A 22,807-nucleotide genomic window follows, 5' to 3' on the forward strand; every position below is an offset into this window, starting at 1 on the left:
GAAGTTGTGACTTAAAGATCATTTAGCAGATTGGGCAAGGCCAGTACTGAAAAAAAAGATCTTCCTTGAGTGAAGAATGAGTATTTACACGGTAAATTGAAAAGCTTTTGATTGTAATAATTAGCACGTGAATGTAAATTTCACTTTAGTAGCTGAAACAGTCCACTGAAATATAGTGCAATAATCTTAAATTCAAAATAATCACCGCCTAAGTGTTCCAGGAAAAGAGCCTCTATTTTAATTAGTTCTTAAAGGGAAATGTCTTTATTCTGTGTAATATTCTGTGTAGTTATGCAGAACTATAGAGAGATTCCTCTACAAAACCAACATGTATTCAATCGTGTCCTTGTTCACTCGTGTGTCTTATTTCCAAATCTCATCCTCGTCATTTAAACCACACTTACCCCAGAGAAACGTTCCTGACTTTCATAAGACGCAACGCTCTGGTCAGGGAGCAGCGGCGCAGCCCCAAGGCTGTACCAGGAGAAGCTGAGACTCTGCTTTCTGGTGAGGAGCCCGTTGTTTTCTGATGAAACAAAAGCAGTCCCTATTCAGCCGTCAAGGAGAAGGACTCTTCAGCAGCCCAGCTGGCCCGGGGGCGGCATGGCTGGAGGAGGGTCAGACCCTCCCGTTGCCGTGCGGGCGCGCCGGGGGAGTGGAGCTGGGAGCGCCGCCCCAGCGGGAGGGGAAAGGGGGGACAGGAGGGGAGGCGGCCGGGCGGCTGTCGCAACCCGGGGCATCGCTGGTGTTGCGGCGGGCTGAGCCCGACCGGGAGAGCCATGGCCCAGCCGCAGCCGGCCGAGCCCGAGGCCGCGGCCCCCGGGCCGGACCTGCCGGCTGGGAGCGGCCCCGTGCAGATCCGAGTGGCTGTCCAGGCGGCCGCCGAGGAGGACGAGGAGGACGAGGATGAGGAGGAGGGCGGCGGAGCGCCGTGCCCCAGCTGCAGCGAGGAGGACTCGGGGCGGTGCGGCGCTCCAGGTGAGCCCCCGGGCAGGGGGTCCAGCGGCGGGGACGCTGTGCGGGCGGGGCTGTGCGGAGCGAGCAGCGGGGCCGCCGCGGACACCTCCGGAACGCAGCGGGCCCGGCTGATGCAACGCCGGGGGCGGGTGGGAGATGCTGGAAACCCTCCAGCGGGGACACCCGGCGGCCGGGAGGGAGCTGCCCGCCGCACCGATGGCTCCGTCCGGGCTGCGCCCCACCCGCCCCGACGGGTCTGCCGGGGCCCATGGCCGGAGTCCCCCATGGAGAGAAGCGCCGGGCTGTGATGCCTCCGACATTTCCAATCCACTGCCTTTTACAGAAGGAGTTTGGGGGTTAGTTGTAGCTGTGTTTTGGAGTTTTGTGTTCGGGTTTGGTGGTTTGGGTTTTTTCCTCTTTTTGTCCGTTTGGTTTTTAGTGCGTAGACCCGTGGATATCCACTTAATTATCTGAGACATGGACAAACAGACTCGTTCTATAAGCTTAGAAACAAGACATGAAATCAAGACCAGCTGAAATGCAGAAGAAACTACCACTTTATACTCTACATTTTACTGTTCGATAACACAAATAGTGTTGTCTGCATTCAGCAATATATCGTAGGAATGTTGGCTTGGTGGCCTGAAACAGTTTTGATGCCTATCAGAATCTCTTACTTGTAAAAGGAACATCCAGGATTTTTGTGCCAGAAAACTGCAGAGAGACAAAGCTCTACTAGTTGTAGTTCATCCTGTGGTTTGTACTGAAGCTGCAGATGGAGTCATAAATTGTCACATAAAGATTTAGGTACAGTAGCAAGAAGTTTAGTATTCTGTTTGAACATTTACTGTTTCTAGTTGATTCTCTAACTTCATACCTAGCACTGACTCAGAATGAACTGCAATGTATCATTTTAAATTACAGAGGGGCAGTAGGGGAGTGGGAAATTTTCTCTAGCTACCAAAATTGTCAACTATGGACTACAGAAACAGTTGAGCATGGCTAGGAGGAGTTAAGGTGTTTAAACTGAGTCAGCTTAGTTACTCCACAATCATATGCGACTGTTGTAGTTTTATAAATATGAGCAGCAGTCTACAGTATTGCATTCCAATTATTGATTTTTTAAATTCAGGGTATTATTTACATTTGTTATCTATCATAGTATTACTTGTGAAGACCTTCTAGCCCTGGCCTAGACTAGAAAAAAAGAGTGGTTATTTTTTCAAGCTTTGAAAGACAATAGCTACTCTTCAGCGTCACTTATTTAATCCTCTGTAGTAGGTGCTGTCTTCAAAAATGTTTGCTGACAGTGTTGATGTATATTCAATTCTTGTGGAAGTTGCCTTTTTGTAAATGGCGTCTTCCTGATCCAGGAAAGGCCAGAGGTTTCACCGTGGAGAGAACTCTAAAGGCTCCGCAGCAAAAGTAGGTGAATGGTGTTTACACACGCTTTTGCCATTTACATATAACCTTACCTAAGGATTTGCTTTTTGGGAATGCAGCATCTGACAGGAAATTATTTACAAAAATTTGGAAAATTATTAGGGATGATCTAAAACTGCTGGGAATTAGCCATCTCACTCTCCAGCTGAAGCTTGCAGACAATTTGCCATCAGTAGGCAACCAGTACTCTATTTATGTTTTTGTTGACAAACTTGGACTGCCCTTGAATGATTGCACTCTTGGAACTTATAAATTAGATTTCACATAGTGCTTATTAATACAATACCTTATTCATTTGGAGACTCAGCTAAAAAATTTCAGAAGGTTAAACACTATCCAAACAATATATAGTGAGTCTTGATATTTAAAATTCAAAATCTGCTCTCTCCGTAGAAATGTTTAGTTTCTTGTGTGACTAATAGCCAGATGAGTCACCATGTTAAAAGATTGTTTTTCATTCTGTTTTACAAGCATGTCATCACAAAGCTCTGAATAAAAAAATAAAGTTGTGAATAACTACTAGGAATTGGTTCTTTGTCAGTGTTAACTGAAATTATTTATCAACTACTTTTTTAACACAGTTCATGCCCTAGAGGTACTACCAGTTGATCATTAGAATGAATTAATATGCAGCTAGTTACACATTTCTGCATTTACTGTAGGTGCTATTTCCATACAGCATTTAGCGAGGGCTGTTGTAAAAGCCCATGAGATTTTGTAAAAGCTGACTTGTCTGCCAAACATAGAAATAGTGTATAGGTCAAATTGTGACCAATATTTGAGAGGTGAAATGAGGCCTGTTTTGCCCTGATTCAGTGTGTTAACGCTGTAGGTAGGGATGGTGCTGATCTCTGCAAATATGCAATTCATTTTTGTTGTTTTCCAAAGAATGACTCCCCTTTTGTATCCATGCAAATACCTGCAAATACCTGTGCTAATAAATCCTCTAAAACAACTGCAAGCTCCACCCCGAATTGAAGGCAAGCTTTTTCTAGCAGAGTGTGGATATGTAAAAAGGCTGAAATGCTCCAAGTTTATTGTGCCCAGATTAATTATGAATTGGTAGTAAATGAAGTAGTAGGGTAAGATAATATCATGAATGAAAAATAAACACCATTGGTTTTTTCTTCCTTCTGAAACCAGCACCCATAGCTGAGCATTAGATATTTTTTACCATCCTAATCATAACTTCATCTATTATCCTCTACTTCTGGCTTTGCCAAATAACATAAATTCTTTGTCTTGCTCTCTCATTCTTGTCATTGCTTTGAATTGTACCCTATTAAATGCTAGGGAGAGTTTTAACAGGGAGACTTCTAGGATTGTGTGAGTATCCACATATACCTGATGTGTTGCTGTATCATCAGAAGAACCATAATAAGTAAGCTTCAAAAGGCCAGGTCCCAGAGAACTGCTGTAACTTGTCCCAGCTGTGGGCACAGTCCCTGTGCTGAGCCCACTGACCTAAGTACTCTCTCCAGACGGCAGCACGGCCGCAGCACTGCGGTCACTGCCTCGATCCCCCCTGAACAGAACTGTCCAGGGCAGGGGTTCAGCAGGCTGTATCCTCCCTGCCAGATCAGCCTCACAGGACTCCAGTGGGATGCCTGCTCCCTTTCCTAAGGATTTCAAAGTTCTGCAAAAGCCACTTAAGACAATTTTAGGGAAATGCATGGCTCCTTCTTTTCATTGCTGAGGTACCTGGGAGACCAAACTAATACACGATTTACAAGGTCTAAGGGACTTAGTGGATGATTTTACTTTTTTAACAAAAACTTTCATGATGATCCCACTACAAAACTAGACCACTAACAGCTTGAAAAAATGACTCTGACTTAAGATAGACCTGTCCATTATAGTCACCTGTAAATGGAAATTTCTATTTCAGCAACAAACATGTTGCTGTAACTGCACATGATAAAACGTTTATCTCAAATCCATGGCTGCAGTATTTTTTGGTGAATAGGATGCTCAACAGTGCTCCATTTTGCTCAGGCACCCCAACAATATGATGGGAGGGGAAGAGAATAAATGAGAATGATTTCATAGGAACCTGCATGAGTGCATATAGGCCTGTTCCTGAGGTACATGAGCTGGCAGGTTTAGCCTCTCTGGTTAACTGCAAATTATGTTACTCTGACACTCTGGAAGTGACCTGTAAAAAGTGCAACAGTCCTGTCAGTCCTTAGTCCCTGGATACCAGCTCCTGCATTCATGCAGTGAAGAGGCTTAAGAAATCATGACTGCATCAAGTTGGAATATTCATTCTCTGGTATGTGACACTAGTCATAAAGCACATAAAGGTCAAGCCTATGTCTAATAGCTTCATACTGAAAAATAAAACATTGTCACTGGAGGAATTTTGTACAGTACCAAGTGCCAGTGCACCTTCATTTCATGTTTTGGTGGAGAATTTGAGCTGGCAGAGCATTTTCAAGCCATTAGTGTAGATGTCTCATTGTCCTTTACTGAGATCAGCTTTTGGAATGAGCTCAGGAACTTCACTCCTTATGCTGACTGGAAAGCTTCATCCTCTCAGCTAGCCTGCTGCCTCAGCAGGGTGGGTGATACCTGTCCAGTGCCCACATCTAAAGTCACTTGGAACCAGTATTATGGTTACACCCTTTCATTTTGAAAGGCTATTTGAATCCACTAATAGAAGAGAGAGATCTGTTGATAAAATGATTTAACTGTTTTCCAGTGGTGGGGAAAATGATGACGACTCTGACCAGAACTGGAAACCACCAGAAAAGGACCTGATCCAGAAGTTAATAGCACAGATTGAATATTACTTCTCAGATGAGAACCTTGAGAAAGATGCCTTCCTTCTGAAGCACGTGAGAAGAAATAAGATGGGCTATGTCAGTGTTAAACTCCTCACTTCTTTTAAGAAGGTAAGCTAACTTTTTAAGACTTGAAGTGTCTCATGCAAGCCTGATGAATCTAAAAACAGTAGAACAGATGAAAGTAACTTTTTATACAGGCAAGTGTACAGTCTTTATCTTTACCTGCCTGGCTTTGCTATGATGGTAAGGTTTGTACTCATCCGGAACTTTAACTGCTGAACTCGTTGATGATGGGCTAGGGAAATCATTGGCTTAAAAGCATGCATGCTTTTGAATTACCATTCTTGGAGACAGGAGGACATTAGATAAAATTAATTTCCATGGCAACTACTCATGAATAGCTGGGTAATCCTGGTAAAATTATGAGAAGGGACAGTGAACCTGACCTTTGCAATTGTACAGAGAACCAAAAATGAAGAGTAGCATAAAGTACCTGGTAACTGAAGTCCCTTAAATTTAAGGTGAGTTTTATTCTCTTTTCTTTTTTGTCCCTTACATTAGAAAGACCTATGTAAATCTGTATGTAACCGATTTCTAGAATTACATTAGAAACACTTTGTCAAGATTCTAAATCTCACCATTTTTCAGAGTTATTCAGTGTAGAAGTTACGGCACTCTCAATTTCTTCAGACCATTTCAAACAGGTTATACCAGTAACAGATAAACTCTTTATAAACATTTAATTAAAATTGAAAAGTTTGGGGTGTTTTTTAGACTGAAATTTTTGAGGGAGGAAAGATCAGTTCAATACAAGGAAGTTCTAAACTTGACAAAACTTCTTGTTTGGAAAGTTTAACAAAATAACCTCCCTGGAACATGCATTTTGATCATGGTTCAGGCCTAGATGTGGAATGACCAAGCACTACTTGAGCAGGCTTTCAGATGTAGTAACGATTTCCAGTTTGAGCTTTAGTGCCAGTTCCTGTTTCCATTAGATTCAACAGAACATGAGCTTTACAGGAGCTCACTGACGCCCACTATAGCAGGAAAACTGTTTACTTTCTCACTAAGTCTGCTACATGAAACTTAAATCCCAGATTCTGTTTGTAGACTGAAGCCTGCATCTGCCTTAGAATTCTGTAATTAGTTTGATTGGGTTTGCTCAGTTATGGTGCTTAACCTGTGTCTGTCCCGAAGGTGAAACACCTTACCCGTGACTGGAGAACCACAGCCTATGCACTGAAGTACTCAAACACTCTGGAGCTCAATGATGATAACAAAAAGGTTCGAAGAAATACTCCAGTTCCAGTGTTTCCAAGTGAAAATGTCCCTACCAGGATGCTACTGGTATATGACATCCACATGATTTCTGAGCTGCAGACCCTTAACAAAGAAGAAAATGGATGCATGCAAGAAAGGATAATGGAGCATCTCCTCAAAGCCTTTGTAACTTTTGGTGTAATTTCATCAGTTCGTATTCTCAAGCCTGGCAGGGATCTCCCACCTGATATCAGGAGGGTCAGCAATCGGTACACCCAGCTGGGAACCCAGGAATGTGCAATTATAGAATTTGAAGAAGTAGAAGCTGCCGTACACGCTCATGATTCCATGTGTGCTGAAAACAAAGAGACCGGCATGAAAGTTGTCTTAATAGGCATGAAACCACCAAAGAAAAAAGTTCCCAAAGACAAGAACCGTGATGAAGATACCAGCAAGAGCCTTAAGAAGACTCGATCCCTTAACAAGAGAGTTGAGGAACTTCAGTTTGTTGGTGATGAATCTTCAGCAAACAGCTCTTCTGACCCAGAGAGCAATCCTACATCACCGCTGTCAGGACGTAAATGTACTGCAACAAATACTAAGAGTAATTTGAGCCCCATCATCCACCCAAACAACCATTTGAGTCCTAATATGTCACCCAGATCAAGTCCTTGGAACAGTCCATCTTCACTAAGAAAAGTAACCAAAAAATCACCATTGGCTGAAGACAGCAAGCTTAACTCAAGCACTAGCCCTGAAATTCCGAGGAAATACACAGATTATTCCTCAGACAGCAGCATCACGCCTTCTGGGAGCCCCTGGGTACAGAGAAGAAAAGCCCAAACTCTGACACAAGAGAAGAGTCCTGTCAGCAGTCCCATGTTGGTTCGGAAAATACAAAATGCAGATGGTCTCCCGGTAGGGGTACTGCGGCTGCCTAAAGGTCCTGATGGCACCAAAGGATTCCACAATGGTTGTGAAAGAAGGAAGGCTATGAAGGGTGAATAGACTGTTCTTTAAAATCAGTTTCACAAATCAGCCAACTGCTGGTGACCAAGCCTGGTAAAAAACTGTCGCTTGAGTGACTCAGTTAAGTCAGTATTTAATTTTAAAAGCTTTTGTATTTATATAGAGACTTTATCATTTGTATATTTGCATATTTTCTCCACAGAACAGATGAGGCTGGAAGGCATCTCTGGAGATTGCCCAGTCCACCTCCTTTGCTGAAGCCACAAGTCACTGATAGGTTTGAGTATCTGCAAGGACAGACTTCCCAGCCTGTCTGGGTGATGTGTTCCCATGTTCAACCACCCACACAGTACCAGTTTGCGCCCCCTTTCCTGTTACTGGGTATCACTGAGAAGTGCCTGGCTCCATCTTCTTTACTTCTTCTCATCAGATATTTAAAAACCTTGATGAGATCCTCCCCAGAGCCGTCTCCACTCCAATCTAACCAGCGCCCACTCCCTAGGCCTAACAGGAGGGACGTGCCAGCCTTTTAATCAGCTGAACCACTTAGCTAATGCAGGGCCCTTACCTGCATCCATTCTTTTTAATGTATTATTTTGAAACACCTAAATATTCAAGCAGGCATATAAATTATTGATGTAAGTACATTATTTGCCAAGCTAGGACCCTGAGGAGCAGTGTGTACCTGCAGTTTAGTGGTTGTATTATGAAAAGCTATGGAATGTTCCCAGTCTCATCATAAGGAGCTGAGATTTTGAAGACTTCTGTGTTTGCCTCAGAAGGAACTGAGAAACCAATGCCACAGTGAGCAGTTGCTCTCACATACATCACCAAAGCAGTATTGTTTGAGAGGACCAGTATGTATTTTCACGTGACATGAGTAAAGACTCTGAGGACTGGAGACCACTCTGTAAGTGTTCCCCCATATAATCACATGGAAATAAAAATAATAACTCTAGATCTATTTTGTTTACTTCAAAAATAAGTTGAGCTGCACATGAATAGATAACTTAACTCTCATCTTATACCACATGAAATTCTAGCAGCGGTTACTCAAAATTTCCATTGCATTCAGGGAAAAAATGTCCACTGCCCCATTAATGATGGTTAATTCTGTGGTGATGCTTCACTCTGTGTGCCAGAGTCATTTTTACACAATATTAAAAACTAAACAGTGGTTATGTCACTGCTAACTCAGAATTTAACAAGCAGGCTCAACAAGAAGTGCTTAAATTAAAATTAACTATAATGCTATGTGAAGTCAAAAAAGGAAACTGCAGTTTTACTTACAAAAGTTAAATTCTGGAAAACTAGCCCAGGGACAGTATGAGGGTTTCATGTTGCAATGGTCAGCTTGGGAACTGTGCATGACAAAGGTCTCATCAGATGGTGATTCTTCATTCCGAAAGTCCACATCCTGTCCAACTTCCTAAGTGTAACATTTCTGCTGTGTAGATAACTGCAGTAACACATAGTCAGACTCCTACATACAGAAATCCCAATTCTGTGTGCTGTTCTTCAGCCACCCACATACATTCCTGGTTCTTTTATTGCACACAAATGGAATCCTCCAGGCGACCTCCCGACTCCCATTACACAAACTGCAGCACGTGCACATTCACAGACTTTGCGAGCTCTCACTACCAGAACACACAGGCAGGTGTTTGGAGAGGGCAGAGTGAACCCTGTAGCTGCCCAGGGCAGGGAGAGCCAGGGGCTGCCAGAGCAGCAGGGGAGAGGCTGGCAGGCAGCATGGCTGCTCCAGGGACTCACCCCACAGAATCCTGCTTCTCCTCTGTAGAGTTCAAACACACACATGCACACCTCCAAGTGGTGGTTTCAAAAACATGGAGCTTGTGGCTATTTTTATTGCTTATTTAACACAACAAACAGCAATTCTAAAAAGCATTTTAAGAATGAGACCACTTTGCCAAGCAGCTCAGTTACTGAAGGCATAAAAGATTCTTACCTGCCTACACACCACCAGTACCCAGGGCACCAGCAGAAACCCCCACATGCTAGTCAATCCACAGCACCTTCAGTCATACATGTACAGCAATAAAACCACATACAATACCTAATTCCTTGGGACAAATATTTCGTTCTCCCCAAGTTTGTTTCTGTCTTCACATTCAATCAACTGTTCAAAACCTGAAAACAATGTGTACCTAAAAACACACACCACACATTCAAACTGCTTGGCGGAATGCTGCCAACAGAGATATTTTAAACACCAATAACTCTGCCTTTATTTTGTTCCAGATCGCAAATGTTTATATTATGATGATGTATTTCAACTAAGTATTTTTTTAAATGTCATATCAGCTCAAGAGAAACAAGGTGACAACACATTTGGCATTTTAGTCACTGGTTGAGAGCCCTTCCCAACTACAAAAGAACATTTACTTCTGTCCCCAGTAAAACGGGATGCATTCCAGTTGTCTTCATTTTGCACAGGCAGTTTATGGCTGGGTTTTAAACCCTGAGGTCTGAATAAAGCTGGGGACTTCAGTAAAAAAAGCTTATTAACTCAACTAATACACCCAAGCTATTTAGGACAACAGTTTGATTAATCAAACAGAGCTGGCTTCAGCTTACACCATTGTTCCCTTAGCTTTGATTTTACCGCACTTGAAGCAAAAATATAGTTGATTGATTCACAGGAAAGATTCCACATCTGTGATCGAGTCAGATTAAATGTTTTTGCAACCAGCTCATATTCTTGTGATAGATCAGTTGCAAAGACGCCTTTATCATCAGTCTGGAGTTAAATTGAAAGGAAAGAAATAAAACAATTTAAATTAGTTCCTCTATATCAAAAAGTTTTTTTTTTATACATACAGACCAGTTTTATCTTGCTGTCTCACATTTTATTCCACTGTTCTTTCATCTATGCATAGTTATTTCATTCCTTATTTGTCCTATTTTCACTAAAAATGAATAAATTATTCAAAAATATAAGAAAATGGCTTAAAATGATGGCACGATTTATTAAGAAAATAGGATTTCCTACTAAAATTTCTAGAAAGATGGCTATCAAATGCTGCATATATTCAAGGTATGTCAGTATGTGCAGGTCTCCTTATTCCTCTTTTCCCTTTCCCCAGATAAGCACAATGCTTAAAAAAAATTATATATATGTGTGTGTGTGTATACACACACACTCACTTGGACAATAATATGGATTATGGAGGTTAAACTAACAGGATAACAGTAAAACCCTGCCAATGGCAGTACAAGCACTTGGCACCTTTAATGCTTAAAGACCTTAATGAGCTATCAAGAGAATGCAGTAGCTCTCACCCAACACAATGAACACCCAGGTAAGCACTGGTGCACATGCAAGCACTGGACCTATGTGTTTTAAGAGAAACCTGCCAGTGTGCAAACAGCTATGTAGTTCATTGCTTATATAGCTGATCATCTTATCCTTCAGAAGAAAGGCCTTGCTTTACAATAGAACCAAGAGAAATACTAGCAGTTCTCATTTGAATTACAAGCATTTCTCAAGCAGAACATTATGATTTCCTAAAAGCAAATGATTTGCTACAAGGTCAGAAATTGTAAGTCAGCTCTGATCCATAAACAGAGAAAGACTACTACAACTTCACAAGTTTGGCCCTTTGCCTAAATACATGCTTAATAATCAAAACACTTACACAAAGCACTGCAGGATGGCCCATGCTGTACCAGTATCCAAAATGGTGCTTGTCACAGGAAGGCACTGTCTGAGATTTTATGTTTGATGTCATGCAAAATTCTAAGGGAAAAACACAAAAAGAAATGAGGACATACATCAGAACAAGAGACATGTTAATTAACTTAGAAAGGTTCTGAATAAAGATTAAAATCAACTACTGCTGTTTCCTTGGTTTTCTACACTTCCTTGGTAATTTCTTTTGAGAAAAGTTTGCTAATCGATTTCTTTGGAGTATAAAATACAGGGAGCTTGCAAACCAGGTACAGAACCACCACAGAGTCCTGCACAGTAATGACAAGTTATGATTTGGTTTTGCTTCTACCTGAGACCATCAACTGTTGTCTGCTACCACAAAGGTGTCAAAACCCCCAAAAATGTCACGAGTGTACCTTTATGGGCAAGCCTCATTGCCACGTTTGTCCAAGTCACCTCTGGTTGGAGACAAACTGTGTCACTAGATCAGCATATATATATCCTGCTCTGATATCCAGAGATCAAGTCACAGTAAATATTGTTTTCCTTACCAATAGGTATATGATTCTGCTGAACTAGTGACACTATCTCTTCTGAACCTGGTGCTGCGGAGTTCAGGAATGTTCCATGTCCAATTCTGTCAGGAGGCAGGCCCAGGAGAATCTTGGTCTCCTCTTCTTGATTTGGAACCTAGAGAGGATATATTTTACATTCTGTCAAGGCAGCACAAAGCAGCCATTATATAATTACAACAGACTTTCAGTTCTACTTTCACAGCATCTTTTATCCGAAGGAAAGTGTTAGTGAAATAGAAACAAGTACAAATACGCTGATGACATCCTATGTCCTGCTTAATTTCCTGAAAAAATAACTATCTTCAGATTTATTGGACTCCCTGGAGCAAACTCCAGCCACCATTTGAGCAGAAGCCCAACTCTTTCTACTGATACCACCAGAGCTAATAGAGCTCTTTGCTCATGAAACTGTGTGGATTTCACCATACATGATTCCTGATATAATATCAGGAATAAAGCAGTGGAGCTCTTACAATGCTACTAATTTCAATTTCACATCCAAACCCACAATAGGTATAGTACAGAAAGCAATAATCTGGCTGTTCAGATTTAGAACAGAAGGTTGAAGATTTCTCCTTGTTTTCTTGTCTCTTGTCAAATGCCCCAAACCATTAACACTTTGGCCTGAGAAGTTCAAAATGCACAGTTTAGTTTCATCGAGATTTTCACAAAATGACAATTACAGAGAAGCATAAAAATAAAGACCTTTTACCTCAGAAAGATGCAGTGCCAGCTTTAGACCTGCATTTTTTGCTTCTGAGAGTGGTTCCAAAAAATCTTGACCATGTCCAGCCTGGAAAATAGGAATACATCACTGTTCCACAGCTTATTTGACAAAATCCCTGTCACTACCATAATTAAGAAGTCTAGCAATATCCAAACGCTACATTCAAATACAGTTACATTTAATTATTCCACTTTTCCCATTACTTCAGTTTGGAATGCAGCAAGTCAACCAACCCTCTGCCATATGGTTTAGACCAATGGATCAAACACCAGCAACTCAGACGATGCCTGAGACTTATAAGCCAATTGTTTTGACTTTGATACCTTTTACACAGCTACCACCTAGAGCTATTTCACTTGACAGCTTGACAGCAGTCCTCAAATACTTCTGTTTTCTTAATACACAATAAGCATTTGGTGCAGCTAAACAAAATTTAAACTATTGACAACTTGCCTCCATCCAGTTAATTTGACTGGGACAACTCAGATACAGACACTTCCCAGATAAACACTGCTTTTCAATGGTTCTTTCCTCAGTCACATACTAATCTAAGGATTCTTTGTTAGAGTATCTGCCCCTTATAGCAACAGGGATTAACCTGGCAGCAATCTGTTCCAGCTAGCCACAAGCATTGGACAAAAACATGTGAGAAAAAACTATGGTTAGAACCACCTGCAGCTACCCAACATTACAGATTTATCTTCAAGAATAGACCAAAAAACTGAAAAACTTACAGTGGGATCACCACTGAGGTCAAGTCCTACTACAACCCCATCACTGGAAAGCAGGAACTCTTCAGCAAGTTTAACAGTCTGCTTAGCAACTGCTGGGCCACTTCTTCTGTTTATTGCTATTAACAACCTGGGACAGAAATGCATGTATTAAACTATATACAAGCTGTAATATCAGGAGCTCAACAGATCTGATACCAACAAAAATGGCACTTCATATCCTTCATGGCCGAGTATAAAGAGTATTTGTATAGGAAACTGTTCTAGGAATGAAGGTACCAAAGTGCAGAGGGACACAAACAGGTAAGTAAGTTGGTCCATGACATGCAATAGCACACATGAAGGATGAAAATTCTTCAGCTTTCACAAATAAATCTAGTAAGGGTTGCTACTGAGGCCATAAAAGACAGGAGAGCAAACTGCCTCCAACCAACAACTCACACCTTCTGAAACGTCTCTGCTGGTTAGGACCAGCTCTTCTTTACAGCAGGCTGCTTGTACAGCTAATCAAACAAAACCTTTGCAATGAATCTAAGCTGTGAAAAAGGAGCCAATTCCATGAAAAACACTGCTTTTCCTGAAAATGTTGCAAAGAATGGACAGTCTTGGAGCTGAGAGGTTTTACGCAGATTCCTTCTTTAGCAGTAAAAAAGACATAAAAAGTTAGGTTTCTATATGAATTTCCTGTTTCCATTCCATGTAATCTGGTTTAAAAACAGTTTTCTTTCCTATACCGATGGCTTGTAAACCTCTCTGCAAACATAACCAAGCATCAGACTACACAAAACTTTGAAACAGAGGTATTTCACATGCTTTATTTACCTTACATCTATATCCAAGCCCTCTTCTTGACACTGCTTTATACCTTCAAGTATAGTTTCAACATACATCCTTTTGGTCATACCTGCAAACATATGCACATATTTGGAACAAACATATTTTAAATTATTTTTATTATATTGCAGAGCCAGCTCTCAAGTCTCCTAAGTTTCATGTTGCAGCTTTGATTTTAGACCATATAGTCTTCTAACCCATATAATTCTAATTCTATCTGTAAATATAGCTTTACTATGAAACAAACATTTGAACTAAACCTCCTCCTAAGCATCTGGAAAAATTCAAATGACTTTGTGTGAACCAGAGGATCGCAATAGGACTTCTGTGTTTCTACTAAACCACACCTAAAAGAAAAAAATGAAGTAACAAAAGTAAAATATAAATATATCAGCTATTAAAAATATTAGTAGACTCAGACATCATAATCAAGTGAATAATCCAATCTTGTGGGTACCAGATTTATGATGAACACATTTTTGTCCTCAAAAATCTAATAGGAAAGTGACATGCTTTTACATGGTTAAATATTAGCTTTCATATTTACAGTATATTTTTATTGAGACAACTAAATTTACTTTACTTGTTATTAACATAGTCTTTAACTAAGTTTTATAGTGCAAGAAGATCACAAATTAAAAACCAGAACAGACTGTACCTGTGGAATTTTCTTCTCTTGGAGTGCTTCTCAATTCTAGATACTTGACACCATCATCAGCAAATTCTTTAATGACATCTTTAGTTATCTGATTAAGTAACAGTGTATTCGATATCATGAAAGTGATACATGTAATTAGTTATATTTTTCTTTACAACTAAAAGACCCAGCTATTTTTTGTTGTGAAACACATGCAATGTTTTCAGGCCCAATGTGTTTTTAGTGGTCCCCATGTCTGGAAATACTACCACACAGAGGGCACTTTTTATTCCTTCAGGGATAGTGAAGAGAGATCAGGTGTTTTACAATAATTATTCTGACCTTCTATTAAAAGGGACCATATATTGTTGATATTATCACTCGGAACCCAATGCTCTTAATCCAACTGATTGTGTGTATTGCTTGCTTGTTTTAAATGAACCTTTAATTAATTTACCAGTAAAATATCTTCGGTCCTAGTGGTAACCTGATAGATGATCTGAAACATCTGAAAACATCTAAAATGAAATTAAAAAAATTAATTGGAAAGACACTGAATGAGTATTAAAAAAAAATTCTACATTTTGAAAACACCTATTCACTGGAGCCAACTAACCAGCTTGTAGTTTGAAATACAAAGACCATCCGAAGGGCAATTTCTGATTTTAGATGCTAACAAAGCATTCACAACAAAAGTTGTTATTACCACAAAGCTTTTTGAAGGAAAATGAAAACATGAAGTTTCGAAAAAAGGAAACCATTTGAGACAATTTCCTCTGAAAAGTGTTTGATGTAAGTAAAAAATTTCAATTCTTTAAAGAAGGAATTAATCAACAAGAGATTTCCTTTTAGTTTGCAAGCACCTAAGAAATTATTCTGTAGATACAAATACTAAAAAAATCTATGAGATTATACTGTAAAACTTAAAAAGGTATTTTTCTGCCATTAGTGTGTAAGGTCACACATTTCTGTTTTCAACTTAATTAAAAAACCCTCAGTAAATGTTCATTACACACACACATATACTCACTCATCTAAAGTTCTTTTCTTTCCTTTGTCAATCATAGTCATTCCATTCTGGATCTGAAGGTTTGGCTTCTGGGCCATAAGTTTCTTCATAGTAGCAGAACTGATACAGCCATTCAAATGAGCATGGAGTTCCTACAGAAATACAGAAACCCTATGGACTTGTGAAAAGGATGGCTTCTGCACCTTGTTTGTACTACTGTTCTCATATCCTACATCACTGTTTCCTCTGAGTTTGAAAATAACAGTTATCTGTATTTGGCTAATAATCCTTTCCTTAGGTTTCTGCAAGCACTGGTTCAACTGAGAACTGCCCTGTTTCTTTCTTCTCACTTGGTGGCTGCTGTTGGCACTGGTCTCTGTGGGAGCACAGCTAGCTCAGCAAAGAGCTCTCCAGACAGTTCTTGGGGGGGTGTGATCCCAGGTGAGGAGGAAGCCAACAGCCGCCTCAATATTAAGAAAAGTACAATAAGGATCCAAGAATTCTCCCCATCAGCTGCAAGTTAAATGTACATGTCCACTGTTCAAAAAGAGCATCAGGTGTCTACTCACTCCCCTTCCTTTTGTTCATACTCTGAAGTTTAAATTCACGTCAGAAATGCAGCAAGACTGCCATGAACAGCAACTTCAGTAACTGCACTCCTTTGCCTGAGGCCTCTTTCTGCCTGATTTCCTATTGACATCCTGACTTTGGGCTCCAAACCTATGATCCTCAGCTCCATTCCTTACTTCTCCTTTGCTCCTTCTTGTCTCCTGGCTCCTGACGTACAGAATAGGTCTCTAGTGCCTTCACAACTCATTCAAAATGTATCTACAAAGCATCTACTTTGTTACCTAGCTCTCATCTCCCTGGACACATCCACTCTCAACAGGAAAAGAAAAATTCAATAGATACTTCTCTTCAAGCTTTTCATTGGAAAACATGTTGAAATTGTAACTCCAACTAAGCACCAAGACCTGCGGCTGCTCACAGCTTCTGGTGACTGAGCCAGATGTAGAGCGCTACAACTATCTTACATTTTTCACAGGCTTGCAATTGCCTCACAGAATTCTGTCAGACATTAAACACACACCCTGAAAAGCAACTTAGTGAAAAGGAGCACTGGAATGCAAGGATGGTGTGGGCTGAAGTGGGTTTGCTGGTGCCCCCGCGCACTGCCTGTACGAGCTCTGTGCTGGAGTACGTGCCCTCGGTGTTTGGCGAGTGCGGCACATGAACCCCGATAAATCCGCACGCACCCTTACGGACGGCTTGCACTGATATGCCAGAAGTAAGGCACACCCTTGGGACATGGGGCAAAAGCGTTATCTGAGCCAGACTTCTTGGCCAGACGGGGGGGAAAACAGGACAGAAAGAGAAAATTAAGATCGCGCCCAACTGATTTAATTGCAATTAGATTAGTTGCTAGGGTCTGTAAACAAGCCGGACAGGCAAACACCCAACTGCATTTTGCGGTGGGATAAGGCCTTCAGAAAACGCGCGTTTGGGAAGAACTCCGAGACAGCAGCAGCGTCTGTCGCTCTGTTTGTCTGTAGCCCGAGCCCGGTGCCGCCAGAGGGGGGCCCGGGCCCGCCGCCCCCCGCCGCTCACCGCTTTGGGCAGCCGTCGGTAGAAGCGCAGCTCCCGCTCGCAGTCCCGCTCTGCCGCCATGGCGGCGCCTGTGCCGGAGGGGCGGGACGAGCCGGGCTCGGCGGCGGCCCCGCCCCGGCCCGGCCCCGGCCCCGGGCCGCCTCGGCCCCTGCACAGCGCGGGCCAGGGCCGGGGGCGGGGCCGCCGCTCCGCCCGCCCCGCTCCCTCCCTCCCGCCCCGCGCCAGCGCAGCGGGACCGAGCCCAGCCCGCGACAGACACTGCCAGTACTCAACGCCAGGAAAGCTTCAAGGCGCAGTTTATTCAAGCCATAGGATTTCCAGCCCGACGGCACCGCAGCGCTACAGCGGCGACAGCCCCAGCCCCGGGCGACGAACGGCCGGGCATCCACCGCGACTACACGAAGTTATTGTCCAGTAATGGCACTAGTCTGCTACATTATCGCATCACAAAGTCCTAAGTGGACAAACTCATTGATTATATTGCCGACCCCTTTTTAAAGTAATTTGGCAAGCTTGCTAGCACAAGAACAGCAACTGTAACTTTCACCCATATGCAGGTCAAACCCAACTGAAACAAAGTTATTCTGGAACAAACAAACAAAAAAATCTATTTCAATTATTTATTATTTAGCCTTTAGTGTTACTGCAATCTAATTCTAAAACCCACACAATTTAAAGTCGAATCCCTAAGCAGATATTAGCTCTTGCTATGTCCCAAACCGAGAAGTTAATGTAATTAACATCATAAAACATGGTGATTTACATACTACCCACATAACTCACGCAAATAAATTATCCTCCCACAAATACAAAAAAAAAAATACTGACACATTTAGGGAAGTTAGCTTTTGAGTTAAATTCAAGCATAGAAATATTTAGTAAACAATCCAATATTCAAGTTAGTTTGCAGCTCTTTGGGGGCCTGACAGATAATTGAAGTTCAAGCACAGTGGAGAATTTGGTTAGCTGCTCAACTTTTTTTCATAGAAAAATACCATGTCCATAGAAGAAATGAAATTAATTTCAACTTACTCAGTGATCTACTCTTTTATTTGACCTTAGTTAAAGGCAAACCAAGTACAGATACTGTACATTAAAATGTATGCACATAGAACAAACAGTTGTTCTTCATTCTACCTTAAAGGCTCAAACCTCCACACTCTTTTATTTAGAGCCCTTTGCAGGCAACGACTCCTCTCTGAAACACACTGCACCCACATTTAAATATAGAGAGATCCATCTGCAGGTCCCACATAGCCAACACCTATTAGCAGCACATCAATTAGTGTCCATATTCCAAGTCCACCGAAGCTGAAGAGTTTTCCCAGACCTTCCCTCCACTGACCCAAATAGAAACGATCGGCACCAAATCCACCAAGGGTGATGCTATAAGAATAAAAATATGAATAATTATTACTATATTTAGAGGAACTGAGCTTGGATATCCAAGTGTTTTTCCTCCAGCTGTGTTTGCTGAAGACAGCCAGCACTCTCGCATGAGAACCCATCATGCATTCTATGCCCCCCATTCCAAGCTAGACTATCTGAAATAGTGTTTATTCAGTAAATTCTTAGTTATTGGTTAAAATATACCAGGGAGAAAACCATAGAACCTGAAGATTTTAAAGACAACTAACCTGTTTTAGATTGACATTATCCAGTAGTTCCTGCTTACCTTAGTGCCAAGGCAGTAGACCATTTATAACCTCCAGTCCAGTTGCAATAGAGCATCTTAGGAAAGACACGGTTACCTAAACATTGGAAAATATTAAAACCTTAACGCAATAAACAAAGATCATATAAAAAGGAAGAAAATTACAAGGAAGACGACACTATATTTTTCCAAAAGGAGTCTAAAAGGGTTGACACTGACTGAGAAACAACTGTCAACACAAGAGCTCATTTATACCCTACAGTTCTCTGTTCCATCGGTCTTGGTCCCATATCAGAAAATTCAGTGAACAAATAGAGGGAAAATTAAACTAGTTGGGTGGAACCAGCATAATTTTTTTTAATTAGCCTACAGAGACATTTGGTATCGATTCTATTAGTGGTGTTCAAGTAAGTTTAACTCATCCAAGGTGACAGAAATAAAAACAACTGTTTTCTCTGGTGTGACAGCATACAACAGTATAATACAGCAATGTTTCCAGTTAGATGTTGCTAATATGCTAAAAAATGAAAATGTAGCAATAAAAAAGTACAGGAAATTGATCAAGGCGCAGGCTGTTATTGCAAAAGGACATAAATAATCTTTGTATTCACCCATTACAAACTATGTGAAGAAATTCTTCAGAGAAATCTGGCTTTGCCCACCTTACCTAGACAATGGATGTGATCCCGGACCGTACAAGTTGCATTGTACCGTTGTCGTGGGCAGGAAACTGTCATACAGTTTGTGGAATTGGTACAGACATAATCACTTGTGGCAAGCTGCCAGCAAAACTGGCATGTCATGTTAATTGTAAAGTTCTCCTGCTCGTGGTTATTATCATCCTGTAAAAAGGACAGCACTATCACTTCAATAGTATTTAAAAAAAAAAAAAATCTGTGTGCTGTATCAAATTAGATTTCATGAGTAGACATTTTGGGCAAAATAACAACTGTTCTGTTTGCTACCTCTTATAGAACACAAAAATCAACATTAGAAAACCACCAAAGAGGTACCAAAGTCAAATTTAACATTCCTGATTCCACCAACCTAAGGCTGCTGCCAAAAGGAGGACTGATTCAGTCTCACCTGTAAGGTCAGTTTGTAGCTCTGTCAGATACTTAGCCTCCTCACTCTCAAAATGATTGGAGTGGTTTAACTCAAAGGCATGGCCAGGTAATTGAAAGATCCAAGGCAAGAAAGGCAAACCAGGAAAGGGCAGGCCTGCCTTTTCAACAGCCCACAGTGAGTGATCAAACTTATCAAAGAACTGCAAACCTGCCTACATCAGAACCTGGAAACCAATATTCAGCTTTTTAAGACAAGATACCACAGTTTAATTACTTAAATCTAGGGTTAAGAGTAACAGGTTACTTACAACACAATGAACATGTGGCTTGACTTTGCAATCAAAAGTGGCTGTCTTCCCATATATACAGGAATAGTTTGTGTTACATGTCATGCAGTCTGGTGGCAATCTACTGCAAAGCCCGTTGCTGGGACAATTAGTCACGTAAGGTGGAATTTCTGTACTTTCTGAAAGGTGCAATAAGTGAATTAAGAAACTGAGTAAAAAAAGCCAAATAGTCTAAAGTATATAAATGATTTTTTATACATATACATTCACAAACACATGCACTGATGTGGTATAAAGGGCTTTCCTCACTATACATGGAACAGCATTCCCAGCCTGCGCTGTGAGAACCAGAGGAGCCATAGGGCTCCATAGAGGACACCAGCCAACACTTCAGCACAGCATCAAGACTGAGCTTACAGGGATTAGTGCTGCCTCAGCCAGCACTCCTCAGCAGAAGTAATCAGTTTAGGTATAGCAGCAGGGTGACACAGGTAACCTACTTTGAGCTGAGCTCTAATTAGGGCTGCAGCTAGCTCAGCCATTTGTTGTTTGTATGTGTACAGAATCACCTCCTAAACTGCCAGCAAGAACAGCATTTCTGTCAGTCATGATGCACCCACAGCAAGCTACAAAGCTGTACTGATGGTGGACAGGGAACAAGTTCTTGCAGGATGCTGGAGTCTTTCAAGAACTTCCACCATCCTGAAGGGTATAAACCACATGAACCACAATCGCAATTTAACCTACCATTTTCTAGTTCTTATATGGACCAGTTGTCTAATTAGATAACCCAAAGTAATTGTAATGGTCATTGAAGAGTAATTCATAATGTGTTACATTACAATGCTTCTTACCACTGTGAAATCATGTACAGGTTTCTAAGACCCAATTCAAGAACTTTTGGCCTCAAGACTCTGAGAAGGACCCACAGACAACAAACAAACAAAAAAGCCTAATACCTTACCGAATGCTTTGAAATAGGGAGCATTTGTACTTGTTGAAGTTAGGCTTTTTGCCAATGTAGACTGTGGCTGTGAAAGCTTTGTCGTCATCAAAGATCCTGCTACAAGACAAAAACATGGAGAAAGTGAAATTTCTAGAACAAAATTCATCTTCACCGTTTGATTTCAGAACTCTAAAATGAAAATGCAAGTAGAAAGTGTAATGAGATTAGAAAAAAATCTGTTTTCCTGTTCTACTAATAGCAGGATATTTATGCTAAACATTAGAAAGAGCATTAGAATGGAATTGCTCCTTTAAGACAAGGAACTGTATTTATTTCCATTCAATCTTATTTTTTGATTCATGAGAATTTAAAGCACTGCTCAGAAAGCAGTGTTTGCTACTGAGCAATACCATTTAATGAAACAATGCAAGTAAATGTTTGACGGCACGATGGAATAGAGGAACCGGCTGGCAAGCACGGCTGTGTTGGTGCAGGCGCTGCGAGAACCGCCGACTGATGGCTCGGAGAGCCGCGATGTGCCAGCCCGCGCCGAGCCCTCACTGCAGCCGCCGGGCACGGAGGAAAGGACAGGCAGCTTCGTCACACCACCCACCCTGACCGTGCCGAGGAGCCCCAGGATGTTTTGGGTCACACACGTTCACAACAAAGAGCAGGCACAAAAGGTGCTGTATAATAGAGCAGCACACGAGCTGGTGAGCAGGGCCTGGCCCGTGTCTTGCCCTGACACCGAGCACCTCAACGCCAACCCCACAGAGTGGGCACAACGAAATGCGGCCATGCCCGAAACACCCGCTTCGCCCCCAGTCAGGGGAGGGGCAGCGCATCCTCACACCCCACCGCGGTCACCGTCACCTCCGCAACCGGACCCGCGCTCAGCCCTGGCCGCGGGGGGCAGCCGCCCCCACTCGAGGCCCCAGCCGGAACCCCTGCCTCTTCTACCACCCCCGGCACCCTGACTCGGCCCGGCGGCCACACTCACCACGGCCCGAGAGGACGGAGAGCTGTGACAGGAACAGCGCGGCCCCACAGATCCCCCGCAAGGCGCGCCGCCACCACCGCGCCGCCATCTTGGTGCGCCCGCCGGGCCCGGCTCTGCCGCCAGGGGCGAGGCGGGGGCGGGGCCGACCCGGCCTGAGGGGGCGCGGGAGGCGGCACCGCCACAGCGGCCCCACACGGGAACAGACACCGCCAAACCCAGAAATTCGCTGTTAAACGCCCTCGGAACCTGAATTCTGCAGGCTGAATACATCACACATGGAGCACGTAAGCCGTAAGCTATAGTCCATAAAAATAAATGTATGTATAAAATATAGAAATAGAAATAAAAATCACCCGCCACTCCCCATGTTAATTCTGTCTAGTGGAACAGAAAGCTTTCCCAGCACTTGCTCCTTCAATGTTTTTTTTTTCTTTTTCTTTTAGAAGCAGGAGATAAAAACAGATCCACAAACCCAAATGAATACAAAACCAAACACAGACCCATTCAACACAGGTCTGTACGAGTGTGAGACAGAAGTAAAACATAAGCTTTGTATTTATGTTGATATTTATGCACTAAATTGTAGTTTCTGCTTCATGGCTGTGATATTTAAATCACAGCTAGAGCTGTAATAGCTTAGATAA

The 22,807-nt window shown here is 42.0% G+C and overlaps 3 protein-coding genes across 4 annotated transcripts; 1 reads left to right on the top strand and 2 right to left on the bottom strand.

Annotated features, from left to right (window-relative positions):
* Positions 1 to 720: 720 nt before the first annotated feature.
* On the top strand, positions 721 to 11,269 carry LARP6 (La ribonucleoprotein 6, translational regulator). The gene is given in 3 exon segments (XM_039558007.1): positions 721 to 969; positions 5,065 to 5,294; positions 6,384 to 11,269. Coding segments are annotated over 3 exon segments (1,491 nt in total). The 5' UTR covers positions 721 to 779; the 3' UTR covers positions 7,455 to 11,269.
* ADAL (adenosine deaminase like) lies at positions 9,250 to 17,309 on the bottom strand. Its single transcript, XM_039558006.1, has 10 exons — positions 17,210 to 17,309; positions 15,623 to 15,753; positions 15,050 to 15,110; positions 14,614 to 14,701; positions 13,944 to 14,025; positions 13,125 to 13,251; positions 12,376 to 12,456; positions 11,640 to 11,778; positions 11,075 to 11,175; positions 9,250 to 10,176 (listed from the first exon to the last, which is right to left on the bottom strand). The coding sequence occupies exons 1-10, from the start codon at positions 17,267 to 17,269 to the stop codon at positions 9,985 to 9,987; spliced, it is 1,062 nt and encodes a 353-aa protein (XP_039413940.1). The 5' UTR covers positions 17,270 to 17,309; the 3' UTR covers positions 9,250 to 9,984.
* A 179-nt stretch (positions 17,310 to 17,488) lies between these two features.
* On the bottom strand, positions 17,489 to 22,588 carry TM2D3 (TM2 domain containing 3). 2 transcript variants are annotated; one of them, XM_039557708.1, is made up of 6 exons: positions 22,164 to 22,588; positions 21,182 to 21,277; positions 20,239 to 20,396; positions 19,531 to 19,705; positions 18,885 to 18,960; positions 17,489 to 18,595 (listed from the first exon to the last, which is right to left on the bottom strand). In XM_039557708.1, the coding sequence occupies exons 1-6, from the start codon at positions 22,249 to 22,251 to the stop codon at positions 18,430 to 18,432; spliced, it is 759 nt and encodes a 252-aa protein (XP_039413642.1). In that variant the 5' UTR covers positions 22,252 to 22,588; the 3' UTR covers positions 17,489 to 18,429. The 2 variants fall into 2 exon arrangements, with proteins under 2 accessions (XP_039413642.1, XP_039413641.1); XM_039557707.1 differs by having other exon boundaries at positions 21,182 to 21,280.
* Between the last annotated feature and the right edge of the window lie 219 nt (positions 22,589 to 22,807).

This window comes from Corvus cornix, chromosome 10, assembly GCF_000738735.6.
Source record: "Corvus cornix cornix isolate S_Up_H32 chromosome 10, ASM73873v5, whole genome shotgun sequence".
Lineage (NCBI taxonomy): Eukaryota > Metazoa > Chordata > Aves > Passeriformes > Corvidae > Corvus > Corvus cornix.